Source organism: Pocillopora damicornis, chromosome 8 (genome assembly GCF_964200805.1).
Source record: "Pocillopora damicornis chromosome 8, jaPocDami1.2, whole genome shotgun sequence".
Lineage (NCBI taxonomy): Eukaryota > Metazoa > Cnidaria > Anthozoa > Scleractinia > Pocilloporidae > Pocillopora > Pocillopora damicornis.
In genome coordinates this window covers 8413605-8439473 of record NC_142677.1, presented here as the reverse complement: position 1 = coordinate 8439473, position 25869 = coordinate 8413605, and the positions used below count along the sequence as shown (strand labels likewise).

Below are 25869 nucleotides of genomic sequence, written 5' to 3'. Positions count from 1 at the left end.
CGCTGAAGCAAAGTCACTAGAATTTATTTTGTTCACAAGTCCCGCAGGTTATTTGCTCGTGACATTATTAACGATGCCGTCACAGGAAATGTAATGATTTGCATATAGCAATGGCAACACAACATTCCGCGCATGCCCACGGTAGCCATGCTAACTTTCTTACCGTAATCTAGGGTATTTGCCTCATTTTGTGTTCACCAAAGTTTGTGATCTACTTCCGTCATCACTTATCTCGACTCCCACGGACGTTCATCTAGGGTTTATTCGACATCTACGCCATGATTAGATTATACTTAATAGAAATAACAACACGAGGAGTACTTAACTTTGCCATTAGAAAGCAGGGAAGCTCCCTACATCTGTAACTCGTGCGGTATTTACTGAATTTACGGCACAGACACCTTACTGCACCAACTAACAGAGCTCTTCTTTGCTCAGCTCGTGGAGCTAACGGCCGCTTTCAGCGGCTAACTTACAGGGTAAAGTTTGTCAACAAGCCATTGCAAACCAGACATCGCATCATATCAGCTGTGCTCCGCTATGAACTCCTTAAGGCGATTGTCTAGAAAGTGAACTTGTCAAAAACTTTAACTTAGCTTTTCGGTTTAGTTTAAAAAAAAATGCACCAGCTACTCCATAGGCATGCCACGATAACAAATAAATAACTGGATAAGTACATAGATATGTAGATAGAAAAAGAGATGAAATATTAATCAGATAATACAAGTAAAACAGAATTGAGACTATTTACAATAAAAAAAATGCACCAGCTACTCCATAGGCATGCCACAATAACAAATAAATAACTGGATAAGTACATAAATATGTAGATAGAAAAAGAGATGAAATATTAATCAGATAATACAAGTAAAACAGAAGTGAGACTATTTACAATATAATTAAAACTATTTACAATTAAAAATGTTGTCATTTATGAAAAAAAAAGCTTTGACAGAAAAGCGCGATTCATGGATACTAAGAAGTATAATTCATTTTCTAAAAGTTTTATACAAATCTTAGAGTCGGATGATGCTCTGAATGGAACCGTATGGGGTTTTCTGAAATAGTGCTAGTCTTGGTCTGATGATGGATCACAGCCTCGTGTTTTGGTGGGACCCTTAGTAACTTTCCAACCAATGATATGAATGTCCAATATGATGCTCTTGCACAATGACGATGCAAATGAAGATCGTAAATATTAAGCCCGGTGAATTAAAGATTATTGTATTTAGTAAATGATACAGGCACAGTCGGAGTAAAAAAAGGACCCCTGAGTCGTTCCAAAGCTTGATGAAGGAGTACTCATTGTGTAAGAATCTCTTGCATTAGTCTTTGATCGGACGGTAAGTAGGCATGGAAACAATTTCCACATAGACAATGTATCGAGAGCTCTTGTTGAACGATTTACAGTGAAATACGTACGAGAAATTTTGCAAGATACCGCTAGCTACGATCTATTTGAGCTCTAGAAAGACCTTCTTTTTACTGAGCACGAGAGAGCGAACATGTCGAAAGAAGATGTTATATTAAAAGATTCAAAATCGCAGAATTTGGCGAAGAAGATCGTATGCTTGATAAACAAGGAAATGCAAATGATGGATATGATGATAATGATGATGGAAATACAACAACACCTTTTAAAGCTGAGTATAGTTCTACCCCAGGATTATCCGGAGAACAGATTGAAATAACAACAATGAATAGAGATGAAGAAAAAGAGTAAAAAACTGCTCAAACATCTTTCATTGAGGGTAATTCACCTGAAAAATCAAGGATAAGAACGGCCCCAATAACACTTGAGCATATTTATGATGGATATGGTAAAAACGGAAGGGTTATTACCATAAATATTCCTTCAGAAGGAAGATACAAAGGGAAAGTTGTTAATTATGGTCCTCTAGGTGGAACTTCCCCCCTTATTTACATTACAAGGAGACATATATCCAGATCCTCCGAAAGCAACAAAGAAAGATTCAGGTGAAACAAAAGAACAGTTGTATGCTAAGAAAGGTAAAAAAGTTGAAAAGAAACAGACGACTCTTCAAGAAGATTACAGGATTGTCAATGATGAGAATAAAGACCTAGCTATAAGATTACGAGCAAGAGAAAGGTTAACTGAAAATAGACAACAGCTTGATGATCTTTAGAATGAGAGAGAAGAACTCGAAGAGGGCTCTCCACTCATAGAGAGAGAGAGAGAGAGTGAGAAACATCTACAAGAAGTATGGCTTCACAGTTTCAGCTGTTATCCTAGCAGTTCGTACTACGATTGGGGGGATTGTGAGGGCATTGAAAGAAGGCCTGAAGTCTGTTATCAAAGGAGTTGGAAATGGGTTTGAGGCTATTGGAAGTAAGATCGCGGAAATTATCCTAGGTCTTATCGGTTCAATAGTCGGCTTCGTGTTCAAGACTGCTGGATCAGTGATTAGCTTTCTTGGTGGAAATTCATGGGTACTGATGATGGGAGTTGTATTTTTCATAGTTGAACAAACACGTAGCAAGTTTTAAAAACAGAAACGATGAATCATGAACGCTGAAAACGCTGCTAATAAAAACAAAGCGAAGTTACCGTATTACTTGACTATAAGCCGATCCCAGCTATAGGTCGAGACCCCAAACTTCCAATTTGTAAACTCAGCGGCATCATCACGAAAAGTTAAACCAAAACATTCGGCTATAAGTCGAGAACTATTTTAGAACACAATGTTCATAAAAAGACAGAGACTTCACAAAAGAAACACACTGATTGTCATGAACATTTAGATGGATCAAAAAGTATAAGAAAGTAAGATTGCAAAGCGTTAACCGATAATTAATTAATATTGATTTCGGCTATTGAACTGAAAGCGACAAATCATAGTTAACATGAATTTAATGTGATCCTATCGAGTCAATAAAACTTAGTGCACGGCACTGAGTAAACAATCTGAGTTTAGAAACCTTTCTCAAACAATTCCGTGTTCGCAATCGTTCATCAAAGTCAATCCGTCAAAAGCTCGTCGTATATCGTACAACCTCTCGTTCAAGCTTAAAATTGTAGCAGGTATGCGGTATCTCCAACGCCCTCGACGGCACAGAAGATGACGCCATCTACGCAGAAGAATTCGCTAATGCAGAGGATGAGGAAATGGATGATGAATTCGATAACGACAAGGAAGACGACGAGCAGTAAGAACAGATCGCTCCAACTACAAACAAACGGCTCCTTTAGGAGCCACCACAAAATTAAAAAAGTTTATGACCAACATACTGTACCCTCAGTTTATTTTCTTTATTTTCGCTCGGCTCATACGCGAATACGTGCCCATTCATCATCGTTCTATTATGTTGAAAAAGTTTGTTTTAGGAAAAATCTCGGCTATAAGCCGAACCCCCTTCTGTAGCTTAGATTTTACCAAATATTAGCGTGAATTTGTGTGAAAATCGCTCGGCTTATAGCCAAATAAATACGGTAGTAAATTTAATGATTAGTTTGAAGTTAATTCTTCCTTGTTGATTGTATTTGATGGGTGAGAAGTTGGCCCTCTGATCTTTGAAGGCCCTCCATTCATGTACCTGACTCCTACTGATTTTAACTCCAAATGTGCTGATTTATTCACTTCGAGTTTCATATTAGCAGCTGCCTTCTTCAAACTGTTTTTGTATCCAGCTGTACTCTCAGTGTTCAGAGGAAGATTTGAAGGCATGAGCAAAGTAATAGGAGATATTGCGAGATCCAATATGACTTTTGCTTTATCGATCGCGATTTGATATCTCTGAACACTTTTCAAAATGTCCGGATTTCTGATTGTATCTTCAGCCAACACGAAGAGCTCACGCTGAGCCTCTTTCGCACTCCCTGATGAACACAAGATTGATGATCTGACATTTACTTGAGTACCAAGAACGCAATAGACGAATGCTTCACGACTGATTCACTCTCGCTTCATCAGCTTGTGTCAGACCTCCTAACTAATCTGTAATGAAGAGGTCAAACTGATTTTTAACCTTTACCTTGTCATTACGTATGAAATATATCAGATTGCCTTTGATAGCCTCCTCTCCTTCAACGCTGAACTTTTTACCTCCTCCTGGATATGAGATTGAAATCTATGCTCGCACAGATTTTTTTGAATGAAGGTGTATTTTAATTATAATTAATTTAACTGAAAGTTAAATCACCTGAAAGGGGCGATTCCGGCTCTGTATTTCTCCCATCTCAAATAGAATATTTCTGACGTTAAATAGAAATGAAACATCAGAAATGATTTCACTTGGTCATCAAGGATTTCGAATGTTTGGAGATATACCTCACCCACTCGTTTGACATCAGAAGGCAAAGTTGAGCTGCTAAGACCACTATTTTGTCATATGAAGTTTTGCAAGCCATATCTTTGATTCTGCTCCTGAAACGAATTTGCTTTTACTTTCTGCGAATATCCCTCTGAATAAAGCTTTGAAATCTTAAGATGGAGTGACGAAAATCTTGAGCTCCTCATTCAAGGATTTTCCGAAAGATTTGGAATTTTAATTAAATAAAACTTCTGGTACCTCCTTTTCGTTGGCACCCTGGTACTGAGTTAGTGCAATGGGAACCTTCCTATTCCTATCGCTTTTCTGAAATTATCGCCCCAATACCTTCTGTCTGATCTTGAAACGCCTGACTGAACTCCATTGTCATGCGCGAAATAAACTTCGGTTGCTGTTTGTCCTTTACCACTGAAATTCATATCTTCGGTCTCGATTGAAATATCCTCGAATCTAAATATGGAGATGGTGCAAAGCTGCTCTTAACAGATACTGAGAGTCTCGTGTTTGAGGTTGAACTCGAGGACTTCAAGAACGATATGAGTATGATGTTGAAGATAAGTTCGACAAAGTAACGTCCCAAAAGATCACCCCTCTAGCATTCCGACTGGCTACATCAAGAAAGTGGTGGGAATGATAAAAAAAATGAAGATGGTGGAAAGAACATCTAAGAGTTCGTGGGGTTGAAAGCAGAACTTTACAGCTTCAAGACGCATAAGGGAAGGGAGGAGGAGAAATGCAAAGGGGTAAAGAAGGTTGTAGAAGGTTTCAAATCCTGTGGAGTCTCCCGCACAAGTTGCTGGAAGGGCAACTTGCGGATAAACAACTTCATAGATTTCTGATGGAGACGGATTTCCCGAAGTGCAACTGTCCCTGGTCTGTAAGGCTAAGGTTTCTTCGCGCCACCCATAGCGGGAGCGCTTTTGCGGGCTGCCTTAGTGGTTAACTATTTCCACCTGTTGACTTCAGTCCGAGCTGTTTGCTTGGTACAAGCCATAGCTAACAAGAATGAGAGAGTCAGGCGGAAAGTAAATCTCGCTAGCTTTCAATGTGTGCTTCTGGGATTGTAATAATGTTTCCAACAGAGACTGAATTTGACCATGGATTACAATTTCTAGGTTGTACGTTATTCTTGCTATCCGATCGTGGCTGCGCATATGAGTGAAAATGTATTTACAAGTCGGTCTTTTGCCTTGCTTTCTTGCCAACGTTATGCTTTCCGAGGCCCAGCGACACATCGCAGGATTTGAACAATTGTGATCATCAACAATAAAATCTAATTGTATTTATACATGCGAAAGAAGACAGAGGGTGACTTTATTTTGTTTAAAAACCACACGTAATCACATTGTTCTCAAGTTTGGTCCTAATCGTTGTGTTAGCGCTATTGCGATCAGTTTCGAGCTGCTTGTCTCAAAATTACCTCCAACTGGAGACCAAACTAGTTTCTAGTTCTTAGGAAAAAGGATGGCAAGGAATAGAAAAGTTTAGAGCAAGTTTTTAAACCAAGCTTTTGATCAGCGATCGTACCATTCAAAGTAGAATACATGTCTATGTCTTTAGAACAATGTGAGTACAGTTTTCTCGACGTTGAACCGGCATCCAGTTTTTAAGATAGTGTAAGAGTAACCCAACTTTGCTAAATATCTAGGTGGATATCTTATACTATGTCCATCTTTCTAAGGGAGGACCGAAAGGCCTCTTGCCGATTTTGTAGAAAAAAAAAGCCGAAGGAAGTAAAAAGAGCAATGGAAGTAGTGTGGCTAAGAGGCTAGGTTGCTGGACTTGTTATCTGGTTGTCCCTGGTTAAAGCCCTTACCCTGCAACCCAGGGGATTTGTTCTTGATTGCCCCAAATTGACCTCCTCGGCTGCGCTTTGTTTGGCGAACTGTTCTGCCTCTCGCCTCGCCTCTCGCTATTGTTTAAAAAAACCGCGTCCTAAAGCTTAAAGGATATTTATATGATTAAATCCACCCTCTCACGGGAAAACCTGAGGCCAACTGAATGCATATGACCCAGGTTTGGTTTAGACCTCATGTAAATAACCGGCCTGTTGTGCTGTTGTTGTTGTTTTTTTTTTTAATCTTTGTTTCTAGAATGTTCGTATTGGCCTTGAAAAGCCCGGCCCATTGGAGGAGTGGTTCATAAAGAAAATTTATAATAAAGTTCGGATACAATGCGCGTTGTCTTTGAGTGAGGGAGCGTGCTCTACCACAGTACAAAACACGGAACTGAACTGAAGCTGTCACGCCATCTACCAATGTTTTTCTATGTCGGACCAATTTCCGAAACTCTCCCAGCTTTTTCCCGTTAGTGAAATTTCGAAACAAGCGAGCTTGCAAGTGGAATAGGACAACCAAATTAAGGTTTGTGAACATGCCAAACGCCGTGATTGATGTTCTAACGTGGGCAGAGACGAAAATCCTTCAAGAGAAAAGAAAATGAATAGTCCGAGTTATGAAAGTTTTCCCGCTTAGTTAGATTGTAAGCTTACGTACGGTAATAAGAATCAAACACTGCTAACACTTGTAAAGTATATATAGTTTCTTGTTCAAAAACAAAACAGTACAAAACAGGAATAATGAGAAATGTCACAAACCTGGCAGAACTGTTAAGAATTCATACAAATCATGCTAAGGTCCATCGCGGCTAGCTCATCCTGGTGATCTTCGGTCATCGCAGCGAAGCAAGCCTCAGAAATTACATCAGCCACCCTTCTCGTGAACAACTAAGAACTTGCCTTTATATCCTTTCAGATGCATTGAGTGGGAAGGCCACATCAGTCACAGCAGCTGAGTTCTACGGTGCCGTCATCCCGAGCAATCTTCGTTTTCTGTCGTTTATTCATTAAACACACGCCTTGAGCAGTTTTTTCTTTTTCTCATTGTAATGTTGAAAAACTTGACTGTTTACATGAGCCACATTTCGGCCGAATTTCACTGAACATTGCACTTTCAGAGTCTATTTACTAAGACTTCAGGCAACAGAGTTAAATCTGACCTGCTAAACTATTTCAGCTTGTGAACTATTGCAGATTGTAAACTATGGTGGTTTGACATTATTGTTGTCAATAAATCAGATTGTTTGAACCATTCTAACAAGGATTCTGATTAGCTAATTGTGCCGTGCTTTATGAGTATAGAGCATGCTGACGACACTGTTGTTCGCTTCGTAAACTATTTCAGAGTCTATTTATTAAGACTTCAGGCAACTGTGTTAAATCTGACCTGCTGAACTATTTCAGCTTGTGAACTATTGTAGATTATGAACTTTGGTGGTTTGACATTATTGTTGTCAATAAATCAGATTATTCGAACCATTCTAACAAGGATTCTGATTGGCTAATTGTGCCGTGCTTTATGAGAGTATCGAGCATGCTGACGACACTGTTGTTCGCTTCGTAAACAAAAATTTTTTTGGAAAATTGAAAGTGATAAGTGGGGAATTTAATGGATGCTTCATTATAAACAAATAGAGAAGCTCTGTTCTGTTGTAAAGCACGCAAGAAGCCCTGAAGAGGTGGGGAAAAACACCCGACTACGTCTCGTGTTCCTCCCTACACTTCTTTCGTGCTCCGGCCGCTTCCTTCGTGCGTTACAACAGAACAGAGCAGAGCATAGTCAAGGCTTCTCTATTTAATAAATTAATATTTTTATTATCATTAATCAAAAACTAACGCTAATTATTTTCAAATACGGTATATTTATTGCAAAATATCATATTACTCTACTAAAACGTCAAACACATCTTTGCATTGACAAACAAAAACTCTCAACAAAGTCATAACGGGGTAGGTTAGTTAATGCACTCTACAGTATTGACTTGCAAATGGGAGCTGGAACACGAAAAGTGTCTCCTAAAATGTACTTTCTATCATCAGCACTGCATGAGCCAATTACAAATTAGTGTGAGGTAGTTTTGCAGCTCGTGTTGGTCTTCCGGGACACTTTCTTGATCGCAGAGTCATGGAATGCATTGGCAAACGTACAATTTTTTTGCGAGAGCTGCGTGGCAAAGAACTTGGCTGGGTTACGGGTGAGACAAAAGAGATCGGACTATTGGATGGAGACTGGTAAGGTGTATATTGTCCAGACACTTCTCTTCTGCAAATAGAGAAAAATGTTAGGGAAGCTTAAAACAAGCCACTGCTCAATGAATTATTGTTAATATAACTTTCTATTTTGTTTCTCGATGATGGTATGTTCCATTCCCCCCATGCCAAAAACATAACATCGATGTGGTGTCCTTAACACAACCTTAACTTTAGCTTTATGTACCTGTATCTTATCAGCTAGTTTAGTGACCACCATGTCTTAAACGACAATGAGTACATCAAGATCTAACTTTTTACGAAGCGGAGTACGTTCAGCGACTGAGAAGCAACTACACATAAGCGCTTGTATGTTTTTGAACTTTGTTCCTAAAATTTGGCTTCAATTGTTCATCACTACCACCCGCAATTAGCCTACAAATAGTCAGACCAACTAAACAGAGCAGGACCCCTCTCTGACAAGGTATTGAAAGGTTTTCGATTGCCAATTTGTTCAAGGAAACTATATCACTGTTTCATCATCTTCACCTCTATATATTAACTATTAATTTTTCAGACAGGGTGCATAACAGGTAATATTGAAGAAAAACTCCAATGATAAAATTAGCAGTACGTGTTGTATTGGTAACAACATGATTTCGAGTGCAATTTGGTGTTAATAAGCACGAACAAATTTTTCAAAGACAACAAAACAGCACGATAAAACTCACCCTCCAGATAAGTCAGATAAGTCTGACGGGTTCATTCCAAAAGACCTGCGTTTCGCCATAGAGCGTGTCAGTGGTGGTGAAAATATGTACTCCAGTGAGGGTTTTGCAGGTGTCTGAGCTAACGTGGCATCTGATTCTCCTTGTGTTCCCAATGTTTGAATAAGAGCAGGAGGAGAAAAAGTGTATGATAATTCACTAGCTTCCACTGGTGTTTGGTACATTGCTGTTTCTTCTTGGTGCGAAGTAAAAAGTAACTGTTCCTCTAGGGCTTCAGGTGGCTGTGGTGATGAGTTGGAACTGGTGGAGGGCACTGTACGGTTGCCCTGTATTTCTTGTATGGGACTCACGGGTGTAACATGGGTCTCTGAAGGAGTTAGTGTCTGCAATGATACAAAAATAGAGTGACAACCTTTAAAAAAATTCCTTGATATCATTTGTCTGTTTTCGTAGAGACTAGAATTGGCACCAAAGTACGGTGTGCATAAATCAGTGACACGCAGGACATGTGACAATAACATCTCTAAGAGGTCGTGAAAAGCCGTCTCAAATGGAATTTTGATTTTGAGCTATTATCCTTGACGGAAAGCGCTGGATAAGATAAGGCAATATTCACATAAATTGTGCTCAGTGAGGTTGGGTGAATATTTCTTTAAACTTTTTAGTTAAACTCTTCCCTTCTTGAAGAGCCGCAGCGGATGTACTTTTCTGCTAGTGTTGTTCTTGGCCTGATTGTCCAACCACAGCTTTGTGTTTTGGTGCGAACTTCAGTAACTTTACAACTTCAGTACCATCTTTCACTTGTCACGCATTCATTAAGTTGCGCCATGTTTAAAAGTTAATTAGTTTGATGGAGTTTATTCAAAACCTCTACACAGAAACATAACTTCATACATAACTCCTAATTGCTCTTATTAAGGCCAAAAAAGCAATTGATCTAATTGAGAGAAGGAACACCACAAAGCCACATGCAGAAAAATAGTGTTTGAGTTTGTGATTGTTTGTGACTATTGTGACTCAAGTAATGCGACACATAAAACAACACCTGACGCATGTCTACTATGCTGCCTCGCTCCCAATGTGTGGCTTCATAGCTCAGTTGGTAGAGCATCGCACCGGTATCGCGGAGGTCACGGGTTCGAATCCCGTTGAAGCCCTGATTTTTTTTTTTTTCAGGCTTCTTCTTTCCAATTGCTTAAATTGGAAAATTTACTGCGATGATCACATTTCACTTTTATATCAACAAAGTAAGGAAGTGTTTCAGACTGTAAGTATCTTGAAATCTGAAACTTACCATTTTTTTTGGAGGAGAGTGCCGGTCATTGTCAGAACCAAGTCTAACGATATGGAAACAAAACAAAAAAACAGATAAGATACTCGTTTCAATATCTTGCTCAAGGGTAGTTCTTTTGTGCGACAAAAGCATATAGCATGAATGTTTCTTTCCTTAACGCTAAATTTACTGCATCAGGAATATGAACGACCTGATTAATAGATATCCCTAGATTATATCGTTTAAGTAAGCTATAACTACAAACAAACTGAACTAAGATCAAGACTGCTCGAGCAGCCTTTTTAAAAGAGCTGAACAGTCACAACATTTTAGCGGAGCCAAGGCTATCTGGTTAAGGAAATAACACCTTCAAAGGAGGCGCTTTGCTAAGTTTTGGATAGATTTTTTGACAAAGATTCTAGAATCTTTGGAATTTCCACCGGAATCCTAACCCTACCCCCTACCTAACCCTAGAATTAAATGAGCAAATGAACGCCTCAAACAAATAAAGATTGTGTATGCGATCAATGCGAAAAAAAACATGAAAACAAAACATTCTGGTGCTATGTGACCGATTGACCCAATCAAATCCTATGTCAGCCCACTTGAAATAAATATAAAAACAAACTAATTGCTTAAGAGAATATTGCCCAATGTTCATAAGTAAAAAGTGATGCCAGTTTTCCAACGCAAGCTTGGCCACATAGGTCATATAATACTATTTATTATATAAACTACGGTGTTATACAAGGATTTCCAGCCCTGAGAAAACCCGTAACCCGCCCATTGTTGTTTTTGTTATCGTGTTTCAAAGCATTTTTCCATCACGAGCCTTAGCGCCAACGGAATGTACGATTGTCGATTCTGCAATTTATTTTTATTTATTAATGAACTCGGCTTTTCTTGTCACTAAGAGGCTATTGTGTTTATATGATAAACAAAATTTATATACGAAATTATTCATCTCGTGTTCAACTTGACATCTCACTCGTTCGCTGCGCTCACTCGTGAGCTATCAAGTTGAACACTCGAAGAGAAAATCCCATATCTACGTGCACCCATGTATTATTCTCTATTTATCCAAGTGTTTGATAGACTGAGTGTGTTGACTTTGACATTTAGCAAACTTGAGGTTTAGGAAAATATTTAATTTAAGTGTTAACTGTCTTAACAGGTATGAAGAAGAAAACACGTCAGCTGCACTTCTTGAAATTAGCCAACACAAAAGCATCCAAGTTAAGTCTCGTGAAAAAGTTTCGCAATCATGCAAACTATAAAAACAGCAATCACGGCCAAGCAAAAAGGCAGTCGCATGCTTATCATTAAGAATATACTTTCTCCTAACACAAAATCCTACAAAAGTCTACGGGAAACATCACCTTATTGTGTCAGTTATTGGCGGTGAAAATAGTCCATTATAATTAAAATAGAAACTTAACCTACATATATATAACAAAAATACAATGCGTAAAATTTTGATCAATACTGACAAAAAAATCTTTATAAATCTTAACTTACAGGGGAGGAGAATCTGCTGTTTCCTTCACCGTAACAGATGTTACTTTCGCATAGTGGACTGCAGAAGAACCACGCTCTGCACTTCCACTTTCACTCTCTGCATGTTAAAGAAGAATTCAATGTTCGATTTATCATGGGCTGGGAGGAGGAAAAAGTATAGGGAGGTGTTGCCCCTCATTTGGAGTACGCTAATAAGGATTTTAAATTTGACACAGGATCTGGGCAAACCCTGAAGATGAGGTGCAATGCCAATATGCGTGAGTCAATAACAAGGTCAGAAGTTAGCATCAACCGCAGTAACTCATGTAATAGAAAATGATTTGACGTCGTTAAATTGTTCAGAGGTTAATCTTCGATTAGAACTTACAAAGTAACCTCTCTCCTTCAATATTTGCTTAATACTTCACATGAAGAGTTTGGTAGAATAAAATGAAACTTAAGCTGCTCTTTGCTGGGCAATTTATGAAAAAGACGAAAGTAGGTAAAAAGGAAAAGGGCCGAAATATGAGTGTGGTAAACTAAGTGAAACGTTGTGTCGGTTATCGTCTTGGAGAAAGAGCTGTAATTCTCTCTTCCCAACTTTATAACAAAGTTTGTTTACCAAGTACTGCATCACTGTCATCCAGCTCGTAACTGCTATAGTCCTCGTCATGAGTTTCTGTTTCCTCAGTGTCACTGTCTCCAGTGAATTCCATTACAGCCGCAGTTATCTGAAGCTCAGCTTCTCCTTGTGCTTCGTTTCCCTCAATTTCTATTTCTACTTCGTCTACGGATTTAATTGAGATACTGAGGTAAGGTAAACAGCTCTAATTAATACAATAAATTGCCTGCATCATGGCAACGCCAAGCGCAGCTTGGATTTAAAGCGGGATCTGATAGCATAAATGATTCAAATGGTGCAAATTCGTCCAATAGGCATCAGGTGACTGATTTGAAGAACCCAACCGAGAAAAATTACATTTAATTCAGTGTGACATGAATTTGATACCAACTTGACACATAAGGGCAAGAATATCAAGCTAAGGAAAAATATATAACATCTTACTATGTTACTTGTATTTAAGAACTTAAGCAGCATATGGTGTGTGATGTATGATGCATGATGTACTTGAACGATTTTGGAAGTTAAAAGAGGCTAAATGGCAAGGACCGTCCTAAGTGTCTGCGACTTAGTATTTGATAGTGTGACATTAATTATAAGAACAGGTTGACCTTCATGTTGGCGATACCTTGTGTTTTTGACTGTGGGTCAGATGGCTGGAGTGGTGTAAAGTTCTGGGACAAATCATCCACAGCAATATCCTCATCATGTGTCATGCCAATGACATTACTTTGAGACGAGTCTACGGTTTCTTTGTTTGAGGGAAAAGATGTTGAAACATGCTTCACAGGACTGAAAAAACAAAAGAGGGAGGTAGTTAACTATAAACATTATTTTACAATGGCAGCTGACTTCAAATGTTGTTTACATTAGAATGTGATATTTTCTCAAAAGATAATGGGCACTTCAGACAAGAAAAAAATAATTTGATATGATGAAAAAAAGAGAACCTAAAATATCTTCTGGTTTACCCCCCGCCCCTCCCCTAAAGGACAACGCCGCTAAAATTGCTGGTCCAGATTGGTAGGTTTGTTACTCATCACGTTATTCCGCTCCTTTGACGACATCCTGTAATCAATGAAAGCAGTCCAGCGGAGATGCGTAATGCACCTGTTTACCATAGCTTAGTTCAGCTAGGATGAATGAATTAATGAAATGATCCAAATCCATGATTTCTATAGAAAATAACAAGATGAGGAGTCTCTTTCACAAAATCTGGTGAAGCATAATCCTATTAGTTTATATCATGTGTATATTGTTAACAATAACAGTTCTGTTATCATGTGTCTATGCAAATAATTTTACATAAGCCCGTATTATTGAGACTATCGTTTGGTAGATAAAAACCTGTTTATCATTACATTTATGTTCATATACACGTGCATGTTTGTACCTTGTGGAAGGAGATGAAGCATTTTCACTGGCAAATCTGAGGAAAACAGCGGAGATTATTGGCCAAAGACTACGATTATCTTATGTAACTCACTGAACAGAGGAAATCAAAGACTTTTTGCACGGTTTCCGGGTAAACATGTTTCTAAAATCAAAGAGTAGCTACAGCTGATGACTAAAGAAAAGATAAGAGGTAAAGGTTTTGACTACTTATTATCCCAAGCTGTTAATCTTAATGGCCTCTGGGTAAGACCGCCAAGACAAAATTATTGAATCAGTATTTTACCAACCTTATACGTCTGTTTGGAGTTGTTAAATCGTCATTCTGAATGACACCGTCAATAGCTAGAATAAAGAATTACTTAGTTATTTTCATTCCATTTCGGCTCCTTTACCGTTTTTAACTCGTGAATTGCGCGCATGCGCAAGAGCGAGTTATAGATACGATGTGGGGAATGGAATTCGCTCGCTCGCTCGCTCGCTCGCTCGATTGGTCGATTCCTGTAAACTTTTTTTAGATTTTAGGCTTTTGAGTGCATTTTATAGTTTTTGGCGAGCAATAAACAGACGAAATGGCGACCTTTCTTGCTAAGAATAGTGGTGGGGTGAAAAAGAAGCCAATGATAATCTTAAAAGAGTTTTTTTTTTGCGTTTTAGTTTCAACAAGCGGCGCCAGCGACTGGCAGGCATGTAAGGATTCACATTGAAATAACAGAACAACCTTCGTTTTTCATAAAATTGTAATTTATAATCCTTGAACTTGAAAACAATCCGAAGATTCACTAATTGAAAATATCACTTACTGCTAAGCGCTCGGAGTTTACAGATGTTCAAAAGCTTTTTCTGTTATAGCGTGAGATTGAGGACAAAATTGATCATTACGTTTCGTCGCGTGTGTTTTTCCTGTGTGAAGCAACAAAAGATGCCGGCGACTGACGAAATAACAAGTTAACACGAAAATCAAATAACACCTAAACAAACAATTTTAGCTACCGATTTTCAGTGAATTTTTAAAGAACAATTTTCTTTTAAGTTTCAAGACAATTTGAAGATTCAACATACATACAACGTACTAAAATGCGAAAGTTACACACCACAAAATTGATAAATAGGCCTGAAATGAAATTCTATCTTGTTATTGATTATACGTTGCCTAGCACGTGACTTAAATCTACCCAGGCGGAGATCCAAAATGACGGTGGCAGGCTTGGCTTATTTATATCACTCAAAACTCGTTCCCGTTTGTCTCATTTGATAAAGAGGGAATCGTTAATGTTTTTATTAAGACAGTATTGCCTTGATTTTCTAATATTTACAACGAAAGACAGTAAATTTCACTTTTCACCCACATTTACTTCCAACCTTTTCTTTTGAACCAGAAACAAAAATGATAGACGTTTAAAACACATGACATCATCCACCTTGTCAAATGTAATAGCATGATCATTTCAATTGTAATGCTTTCGTATCCCAACGTTACTTTGTTTCTTTGCTACATTAGCGAACACTGAACTACTGCTCGTACTCTAGATATGACAATCAACCACAAAATCCCTAAACCAGATAACATTAAACACAATCTAAAAAATCATGTGTCAATTCACGAGTTTGCTCACAGAGCACTTTCTTCTATCTATTTATTTTTGGCGACATACAACTAACACTAAGGAAAAAACACACTAAATATTCGACCAAAGTGAAGAAAAGCGGTGCAGTATACCCTGTCTACCATAACACCACATGCACAGGCATCACTTCAGTAACAAACGGATAATTTGAACTAATGTGGATTGTGTCATGTATTTATTAAACATCCACGGCGATTGTCCAATGAGGAAATGGTGAACGTCATCAGACAAACGGATCACATATATCGACTAACTTAGTAATTTGCTCAATGTTCAACCTTCAGCCCAATCCTTTTCGCTAACTGACTTTGAACAACTAGTTTGAATGGAACCTTCTGTCACAAGATGTATACAACTACTGGCAACGACATATTTAGGTCAGACAGCGGTTGTTTCAATAACACTTTTTTTTTATACAAGTGGAAAAGATACAAACTGAAATTGATTTAATACATTAACAAAGCCAACTTGATACACTTAGAAAGCCGTTTCATTACAACTTCATGCATTTCAATACAAACTAGTGAAGGATAAATTTGTATGTTTTGAACTGTCTACCAGTCCATCGTTTTTCCTGGTAGTTGTATTCAATGATTGCGATTGAAGACAAGCGAACTGAATAATTGCACTGAACACCATGCACCCTTTTGATAGCCACCTAAGGATCAAGATGGTAGGTGGGATACAATACTTAATTTGTTTGGTCACTTATACCGTTGGTTTCATGTGAAAGTAAGTACGCTTTTCAGAAGTACAAGTAAAATTTAGATAACAAATAAAACAGGGAGACATCACTCCGAATAAGCCGTTATTCATGTTGTTCCCGGACGGATCATGGCGCACTTGTTACGGGAGTTGTGCGAGTGTAATTCGAAACTTGCATGACATGTATTCGCATAACTTGTGAGAGATGCACTCTACGCTGCTTCTTAAGGTTACGTTTGGTTTATCCTTCAGACATCTAATACCATCATAGCAAAACTGACCGACCAGTTTCCTTAAACCAGGTTAAACAATCGACTGAAAAGACCCCCCCTGACTCTACTGAAAACTCCTGGTGAGGTTGTCGCAAAATCGGTCTGTCACCGACAACAATCCTTTCCAGAACTACTCTTATCCGGACTATCGGACCACATTTAAACATTTATATCTATAACAGCTGAAACGAATATAACAAGTTTGCTAGAATATATATTAATAACTGCTTTAAGAAGTGACTAGCCGAGAATACATAGATAAGCAGATCCCTGGAAGTGCATATAAACAGACCAGTAAATGATACAAAATGGGACCAACCTTGAGTTTCGACAGACTTTGATAGCAGTGGATCAGAGGAGCCACGCCTGGTTGTTGGAGGAGAGGATGTGGGGGAGGGTTGAGGGGAGGGGCGACGCAATACTCTTGTTATCTACATGAACAAAAAATAGTTTTCAGAAGAAAGTTACTTTAGAAGCTTACAAGTAACGGGAGAAAACAGTGCCAGCTTTGCAAAACAATATTTGATTCTGTTACTTTACTAACGTTCTCTAACCGCAGTTATTACCTTTAAAATAGACTGTGGGGTAGCAATACTAACTCCTTCCGGTTTTCCCAAAGATGATCTTGCAGACGTCTGGCAAAGTGAGACAAGAGCTTACACGTGCATTAACTCATTTCACAAAATTACTCAGAGTACAGCAGAACATGTTTAAAAATTCAAACGAGAAATACATTAAGTAAACATGACAAATTCAAATTCATTAAAAAAAGTATATATCTCACTGGGTTTAATTTCACGACTGGAGGAGTGGCCAACAACGAAAGAGCTTCAGCACCAGAGAAAAACTGCCGCCGACTTAAAAAAGAAATTAAACAAAACAAACGTCTTGAGAACATTACTAGGGGAAACAAAAATTGTACTGAAATTAGTTTACAATTGGGATGGCCGGAATGATTAGGTTTCAAAAAACTTGCATTCAGGATTTGCCAGCGTTCTTTCAGATATGGTCTCATTTTCTTTGAGAGAGAGAAATTCCTCTAGCCTCTCGTCCATAGGCCAATACCAGTTCAAAGCTAAAGAAATTTAGCACCTACACTCTACACTACACCTGTCCTTTTTGTGTTCTTTCGCATAATCTTTTCTAGTAGTTGGGGTAATTTATATTAATACTTTTCTTTCTTATTTCCGAATCTGGTGAAAGATCTAGATAAATGAAATGTTATCATTCAAAAAGAGAGAAGACTAACTATTTTAGAAGTTTATAAAATGAATTGTCATCATGTTCCCAACGCAGTTGGAACTAATTCCCTGATTCGACTTATTTAGTCCTTTAGAAACAGGACAAACCAGAGAAGCAAACAAAACAAAGTAGAAAAAACAAAAACCAATGAAACCAACAAACAAACAGAAAAGCCAAATTCCTCGGTAAAGGAGTATATATCATACCTTCTCTTATCCAGAAATGTTGGTGAGGATACTTGTTTTAAATAGTGTCCATTCTCAGACTAAGAAACAAGTAGATAGATGGAATTAAAGATGATTAAGTTATGGTGATGGCTACTTGAGAGAAATTGTTGACAAGTCAGTCAAGGAAAATCCATTATTTGCAAGGCGTGAACAGCATTAAAAATTACCAAATAAGAGAGTTGCTGAAGGTAAACCCCGAGAATCCCTCTCACTTATTATTACCAACCATTACAACTGCAACAAAGATGAAGAAGAGTAATCGAGAAAGGTATGGGTTATCTCTCATTGAAAGTACATGGTAGTCCACCTGAAATAGTGAGGTAATTTCAACCTCAAAGAATGAATTTATGCTACTGATGCAATTATTGAACAGTCGACATTTTGTTCAAGAGATCTGTTTTGATGACTGAACACATTGTTTTGGAACTCTCTTCTTCAGGTTTCAGAGAGGGTCAAATTTTGGTAATTCTTTAATGTCCCTGAACAAATGTATTTGGGCTACTATGAGCCTAAAGAACCGTTCCTTTGCAGTATATCGCAAGATCAATCATGTTCAATAAGACATGAAAAATATTGAATCCTCTATTGGTCTGTTAGACACCACAGCGATGAATTTGAATTTTGTATTGTAGTTACTCCTTCAAAAAATGCTTCAGTCCAGCTAGTTTGCCCATACATTTAAGTTTGGGAATTACCTTGTTACTAGCCAATGTATCCTCCATAGGTTGTTTATTTTCTGACGCGTAAAGAACCCCCACCTTATTTGAATCACTAGGAAAAGACATGCTTATTCTTAACAACCTTTTACAAAGAGAAAGTGAAATTCAATTATGAATAACTACTAAGAAGTCCCTTGCTAGCCATCCCTCATGATGCTTCAACACTGAAAGAAACATAACGTTATAATGCTAGTTTTTGAGATTTACACCTGTGAGCAACAGACTTTGTTTTGGACGCTAGAATATCGAGAAAATCAGCATTTTAAGACAACAGAACAACAAAGCAAACATCCTAAAGATGGACACGTTTATTCAAACCTGTATACCTACATACTTTTTAGACACAAAAATTAAATTTTTAGTTTTGAACACTGTGAAGTAGTTCCATCATTATTCAGAAGTTCTCTCTGACATAATTTTAGCACCCTCCTATTGGATAGACTAGACTTAAGACCCTTGCTTATTTTATTGTCCTGGTAAACGTAAAGCTCAGTCTTGTTCAGTGCTTTTCTAAACAGCCGACAGGGTATTGTCTAATATACCACGATCTGGGTGTTACCTGAAGCTGCTTTTTGTTCTTGGAGTCACTGAAGTACAGATGAAAGGTTCTGCTTCTTTCTGGAATGCAAGCTGTTCTGCTGATCTGCAAAGAGTTAGATTAACCATTGCTATGACAGAACAATGTGGCAGATGTCATTCGCTTTGGGCAAAACCGTGTCACAAATCACAAAAAATTGAAGTTTCCTGTGTGAGTGTAAGGCTATTGAAACTCTTTCTGATGTTATCTTCCATGTGTAAAATAGATTAAAATATTGTCAAAAAACATAAAAATATTAGCTCAACGTCATACATGATAAATATCAGTGTTACCTTAATTCCTGCAGTTTGTTCATAGCTGAGCTCAAAATTACAGCACGAGAGATTGGATTGCCTTTGTCTACTTTGTGTACAACAGTCGACAGAGGTTTGGGTCGTGGAACTGCAAATGGCCAAACAATTACGGTAGAATGAGCACCTGTAAGTGACTGTTGCTTACAGTGTAGGCATGTGACTTCTTCGTAAAATTTTTTTTGGCCTGAGTAATTTTGAGCAGATAACTTTTTAGCCATATTATAACCTTGCTCATGGGCTCATGTATCACAGGTGCGTCCATTTTGAGAAAGAGTAATAATAAGGCCCATGCAAAACCCACACAAACCGCATTTCAATCGCAATAAGCGAGCTGCATTTGTGAACTTCTTTCTCTAACCATTGACAAAATGATAATATGAACTTAAAATACCTTAAAATACTTTATACAAGTTTAGTTTCTTTGCAGTAATAGCCCTGCCTATTTCGATCCACAAGCTAGGACACACTCATATCTGAGTTATTTCTCGAACCTTTAACAAGACTCTCCCTATTCAATGAATCCGCCGAGGAAAACAAACTAATCAATCGGAAAGATTGCACAATGCCGTTTCAGTGAAGAACAAAAATAAAGTACGATGATTTGTGTAATGATGTGGTGTCACTCACAATTTTTCAACTGCATACTGCCAGCCCCTCTGTAATTTACTGTTGAGCACGTACTGTCATAGATGCGACTCAAATAACATCATCAACTTGATGATGGAATTACTGAATGTAAATTTTACAAGCATGGATGACCACAATCACTAAATACAGTAAAGAGAAGGTTGTCTCTCACGGCAGACAGCCAAGGAAACCAATTGCCGAAATAGAGGTGACTGACAACAAAAAACAACTGATCTTGTCACCAAAATCCAAGCGATAATCAAATACAGGTGACCAAGTCAACCTCACTCCAAATTAAAACTGGCAGCATGCAGTCTAAATGTTGCAATCTACAACACAAGTGGCCACACGGATCTAGCACCTTATCAATCCAATTAAGTCATAAGTCGGCGCAAGTCATGAGGAGAAATAAATTAAAATTTTCCATAACGTTTGACAAAATGTATACTGTGCGTACTTTCAGTCAAGGTCACATGTTGTTGAGACAATGTCTTTTCAGGTCCAAAGATAAGTTTGCGTTGTACTCTTGGTAAACATCTCAAATAAGCGTCAGCCAGGGCATTTCTCACTTTAGCTCTCTCATCTTGCTCAACCTAAAAATTAATACATCAGTAGAGGTAGATCAGTACTAAATGTAGTATGACTGAAAGCCACATTCAATTCAAGGGTTAAGTAGCAAAGCTGTAGATTTTGCAAAACAAGAAACCAAAACAAGAAACCAAGAATTATCTAAAGATAAAAAAAAAAATAGCTAGGTATTTACAGTTTGTTTCACAACGTTTCGACCGCGTGGTTTCCTTCGGGTGATGAAGTAGACTTGTCATATGTCACCATTGGAAGCATTAAACTGTGCGGATTTCAGTGATCAGTTCTTTTAGCGTTTGGCCATCACTCTGCTCTTCTGTTGTTTGTTGTGTTTCTATATTGTTAGCAAACTTGCTTCTGGAATTTATATTCCCTGACTTCTTAGAATGGCCTGTTTTACCACCGATGTGTATTAGCGATAATCATGGTCAATAAACTGTTCCCTTGGTATGCATGCAAGTGACTAAGACGTCTATGGTATACTGAATGATTCTTTCCTTCATGGGTTTTCCGCTCTCACCGAAATAAACCCGGCCATAATTGCATGGGCTCCCGAATGCGGTCTACGCGTAGTCCCCAAGTTAAAAACAGCGCATATGTTGCAAATTTTTGCGGACACGTTTCTAGCTAAGGTTGTGTTGATGTCGCAATCCACACAAGAACTGACTATATCGTGAGATAAACGCTAAACCAGCTACCATTATCATGTGATAACTAACCAAAACCCTTCCAAGACAATTAAATTTAATACAGATATAATAATATCCCTCTAAAATGCAAGAACGCAACACAAAAAGCTCCTACTATAACAAACCAATTTATCCTTTTTGAGGAGTTCATTTAGCCTGATTCCTTCCACATAACGTCCTTTTTGAAAGTAGTACATCACGAGCAGTTCCTTGGAATGTGGAAATGTTTCTTCTTGAAGAAAATTTGCCAAGAAATCCTTACAAAACGAAAATTATCGCATCAATAGTACATACGCATGAGCCTGAATAAATTGATGGCATTGTACTCATACAAGGTATACAGCAAAAACCTTTTAAACTTAGCATTCAAAATGTTTAAAGGTGGAAGAAGTGCAACATTAAGCATACAATGAAAAATGCGAGTGCCTCCTCCATTTTGACTCAAAGACAAAAATACATGTTCTCCACTCAATTCAAGGTGGCTTCCCTTGATTTATCACAGGCATGAGTCATACAAGTTCTTCTCTGTCTCATCCAGGTTGGAATGATGCCTCACGAACTCAGTCAAAATTGCATACCTTTTCAAAAAGGTTACCGTAGGTGTTGGAAAGAGAAAAAATTGCGAAGGAAAAAACACCAAAATTTCATTCAGTCTTTCCATTCAAAGTCGGGGTGGTGCTCAACTGAGACATCAGTCCGAATCACAGGTAAATGTTCTCTTAATCTGTTTACTATGATGGAGACCTCTTCAGAGCTTTAACTAATTATTTATGGCTTTGGAGGTTGTTAGATTTTTTATCTCGGGAGTACATCTAAACTCCCGGCAAATCTCTGAGAATTTCCCACTCCTTATTATCATGAACAATCTCAATAAACTTGCAATCGTTTAAGCAGTGTAATATTGTACAAGCCATAAACAAACCTCCTCGGTAAACTCTAGAGGGAGCTGTAGGAGTCTGGTCATGTTTTGAGCTATTTAGAAAAAAATTTTAAAAAAGCAGATAACAATCACTTAAATGATATGACTGTAATTGTCAGGAATTATTTCCTTTTCAAAGTCAACTATTACTGTAAAAGGAAACCTGATGGAACTCTTTTTGACGGATCAAAGGGGTAAAAACAAAAACAGTTCTTATTGCGAACTAGGGATGATAGACTAGGAGTCCACGAACCAATCAGAATTCTGATCGGTTCCATCAATAGTCTTTAAGCTAATATTATCTTCATACAAGGACAACAGTTTAACAAGGGGAAACATTTTCTTTTCCGTAAAATATTTTGAAATCCTCTCATTTCAGGACGGTGCATGCTATTATCACTGTGCACATGGGCTGCGCATCATGGGTTCGCGCGTGGGTTAAAAAACTAAGCTCCTGCAATGATCACGCAAGAAACCAACATTTCCCATATTTGTAGCAATTCATTTGCCAGTGAAGGGCTTTGTCCTCTTTATTTTATCGTGACGCCTTTGGTCCAAACCAAACAATAAAACGTAGTGGACAATATGTCCCCATGAACATTTACAAAGGAAAGCTAAACAAGGTATGATGACAAATTAAATGTCCTAAAATAGCTTAGAAAAACGAGCAGTTTACCCTATTTCTGATGACAACACACACAATTAATTGGCTGGGAAACTTAATTTTCCTTCCCTTTCATAAAATGTAACATCGGCACTATTTTCAGGTTTTAAACTTATTCATTGCGGAATGTCGTGTGCCTATCCCAAATTTTCTTTTTTTGATTTTGATAGTCCTTGATAAGATTTATTTTGTTTGCACAGTTACTGACATGGCAAGGTATTGACTTATTTATGCCTATTTTACATTTAAATAATTGACCATTCCAGAGGATGGTTCTAACACACATCAGCTGCTTAATAATCCCATCATTTACTTCATGTCAGAGGCAAAAAGAAAACAATTGGTATACTCACTCTGCTGACAGCTACTGAAGAAATGATAGAGCAACTCTTTGCCTCTTCTCGAATTTTGATGACATTTCTGGAAATCAACAAGCCAGATGTTAAAGGACACAATACGGAAATTTCTGTTCTGCAAGATGATGTGCTCTTTTAAAAAGCATATACAAGGATCAAAATGAGTGTTACATGTAGTCTTACCTGAAAGTGATATGCCTCTATTACTTTTCTAAAAAAGGAAAAAAAGACGTCAACCTCATCCCATTGTGCTTTGTGAATAAGGTTCATTAGGCTCAACTTGGTTCATATATAAGTTGCCTTTGTCAAAACTACTGTCAATTTAAAGTGCATGTCACCCGCAGATTTTTTTATCTGGTTGAGAGTCAATTGTTCATGATATCGAGCCCCGTGTGAAACTTCTTAAGAGGACTTGAAAGGTTTTTCCGTTCGTATTTATGGCCCGAGGTTCCTTATGTTTCAGTAAGGACTGAAAAAAACGAGGTTAGTCAGTTACTTAAATGTTTATTATATCACTGGTTCAACAAGAGAGAGAAGACTACAATTCAAACAAACTTTTGCATTTTGTGAGAGGCGCGGTCAAATACGGCCTGCCAAATCGACAAAACATGGCGCACATACTATCTGAGAAATATGATAACATATTAAAAATATGCAACATAGGCCACATATAATAAATATATATTGTAAAAATTAAATATTCAATACATTAATTAATTAAATATATATATTAATATAATTTAAAAAAAGGCCACAATTCTGTCTCCCACTCAGACCCTCTCTCACTCTACATGAAGATTAAATCAATGTACCAAAAAATAACTGGAGATCTTACCCATTGGTCAATAATGCAGTGATATATAACATGACGTCACTGAACTCCTGAATAGTGGGAAATGTGACCTTCATGTAGTGCAATGCTTTTTGAGGCTCCCCTGAACATAAAATGACAAACACTTTAAAATTAAAGTACATGTATTAACTTGTTTAAAATTCCTCAAAACACCATTCCAGTAAAAGATTAATAAGCACACATGTGTAAGAACACAAATTGGTAATGTAATGTTTTACAGAAATCCTTTTTTCCCCCAAAAAATTGGCATAATTCTGTACATTACCAAAAATTTACTCTCTGTGCCTTGATAACGTATGAATTCTCATTAACAACTGTAGTTGTGGGGCATGTGATTGAAAAGGTCTTAAAGTCACATCACCACAAGAAGAAAATTAAGAACACAGATTTGGCCTTTGTCTCCCAGTCAAATAGTCATGCATCGTGTTTCCTTTTAATCTATGACCAAGCTTAATATATAGATTTAGCCAAGCCTAAAAGCGGACCTCGCATTTCTTTTCCCGCAAGGGCACAACGCCTTGCCCCGGCCAGGACTAGAACCCGGGTCGTCCGACTCGGAGCCCAGTACACTGACCACTGGACTACTGGACAAAGCCGTGGCGTTGGCGTGCACGCGGTACAGTTGACCACGCATGTTTAAAGTAGCACCTTGTACGGTCGTACGGTCGTACATCCTAATTTTTTCGGCTTGATTTTGTATAATTAAGGGGCTACGCTCTGCGAGCTCCGCTATAATTAAGCATTTACAAAGAGTTCCCCCCATTACCATCCAAAGAAAAACAGAGAATGACACAAATGCACAAGCACAGTGATAGGACACGCTAGTCAAAACGAAGTGAGTAAAATTACACCGTAGCTTCCAAAGGGTGTATCTGATGATATGCCTGGTTAAATCTTTTTCAGTCCGGTAGAAAAAAAAATTTTTAGTTCACAATAGCATGCACTTAATTTACTTGAATTGTCCTGTGTTGTCCACCTGGCCACCTCAAAGTCAACCGAAATGCCAGAGAGTTTTTTTGACAAAACTCTTACATGTTGCTTTCTTGTTTGAGACAAAGTGCCTCTTCATTCAGGGGACAACAATGATTAATAACAAAAAAAGAAAATAAAACTTGATAACTTGAAACCTGAGGAAGTGGTTTTGTAGCCTCATTTTTTTGTTTCCACAAATTTGCCTTTAGTTTGTTTCAGTTGCCTCATTCATTTCCATTATTACATTTTGGGTGATTAAACAATTTTGTTCATTTCAGGTTTTTGAGCATGCAGATCCAATTGAATAAAATAATGTATTTTCTAACTGTACTGGATGTATATCTCATGCATAGTCCGTGGTAATTCATTAGATGTGGCTAAAAACAAAACTCCTAAGTTTGAAATTTTACATGTACTTTAGGACACTTTCTCAGATAACTTAACATGCATTATTGCGGTTGCCCTGTAATTGTCACAGCATTGCAATTTTTTACCTTGTGCAAGTAGAGTCCTGATAATAAAACTTCTCTGCCAGGGACCAAGTTCAGTTACTATTACTGGATCAAGTAAGGTTGTCACTGCAGCCTACAATTACAATAATTGCACTTGGTAAGTTGTTGCTCTGGTTAGAGGCTAAAGGATGTCCCAATATGGTCAGTACATAACACCAAGGAAATGCTATTTCTGACGA

At 37.8% G+C, this 25869-nt stretch overlaps 1 protein-coding gene and 1 pseudogene across 2 annotated transcripts in view; both read right to left on the bottom strand.

The window, feature by feature from the left end:
- Nucleotides 1-2813: 2813 nt before the first annotated feature.
- Nucleotides 2814-4709, bottom strand: LOC149041271 (uncharacterized; annotated as a pseudogene). The gene is made up of 3 exons (XR_016179315.1): nt 4618-4709; nt 4100-4213; nt 2814-3951 (listed from the first exon to the last, which is right to left on the bottom strand). The product of XR_016179315.1 is annotated as an uncharacterized LOC149041271 (transcript).
- Nucleotides 4710-7921: 3212 nt separating this feature from the next.
- LOC113684621 (protein ELYS) overlaps nt 7922-25869 on the bottom strand; it is a 52408-nt gene continuing 34460 nt past the window's right edge. The window contains exons 25-46 of the mRNA XM_089180838.1: nt 25673-25763; nt 24189-24288; nt 23537-23564; nt 23351-23417; nt 22337-22386; nt 21540-21671; nt 20598-20733; nt 19493-19601; nt 19182-19265; nt 18599-18674; nt 17883-17941; nt 17219-17291; nt 17001-17069; nt 16754-16865; nt 14120-14174; nt 13831-13866; nt 13066-13229; nt 12438-12602; nt 11837-11933; nt 10289-10382; nt 9049-9614; nt 7922-8390 (exon numbers count right to left, since the gene is read on the bottom strand). Of these exons, the coding sequence (XP_089036964.1) occupies nt 8183-8390; nt 9049-9614; nt 10289-10382; nt 11837-11933; nt 12438-12602; nt 13066-13229; nt 13831-13866; nt 14120-14174; nt 16754-16865; nt 17001-17069; nt 17219-17291; nt 17883-17941; nt 18599-18674; nt 19182-19265; nt 19493-19601; nt 20598-20733; nt 21540-21671; nt 22337-22386; nt 23351-23417; nt 23537-23564; nt 24189-24288; nt 25673-25763 (2571 nt within the window). The 3' untranslated portion in view covers nt 7922-8182. The remainder of the gene's footprint in view (nt 8391-9048; nt 9615-10288; nt 10383-11836; nt 11934-12437; nt 12603-13065; nt 13230-13830; nt 13867-14119; nt 14175-16753; nt 16866-17000; nt 17070-17218; nt 17292-17882; nt 17942-18598; nt 18675-19181; nt 19266-19492; nt 19602-20597; nt 20734-21539; nt 21672-22336; nt 22387-23350; nt 23418-23536; nt 23565-24188; nt 24289-25672; nt 25764-25869) is intronic.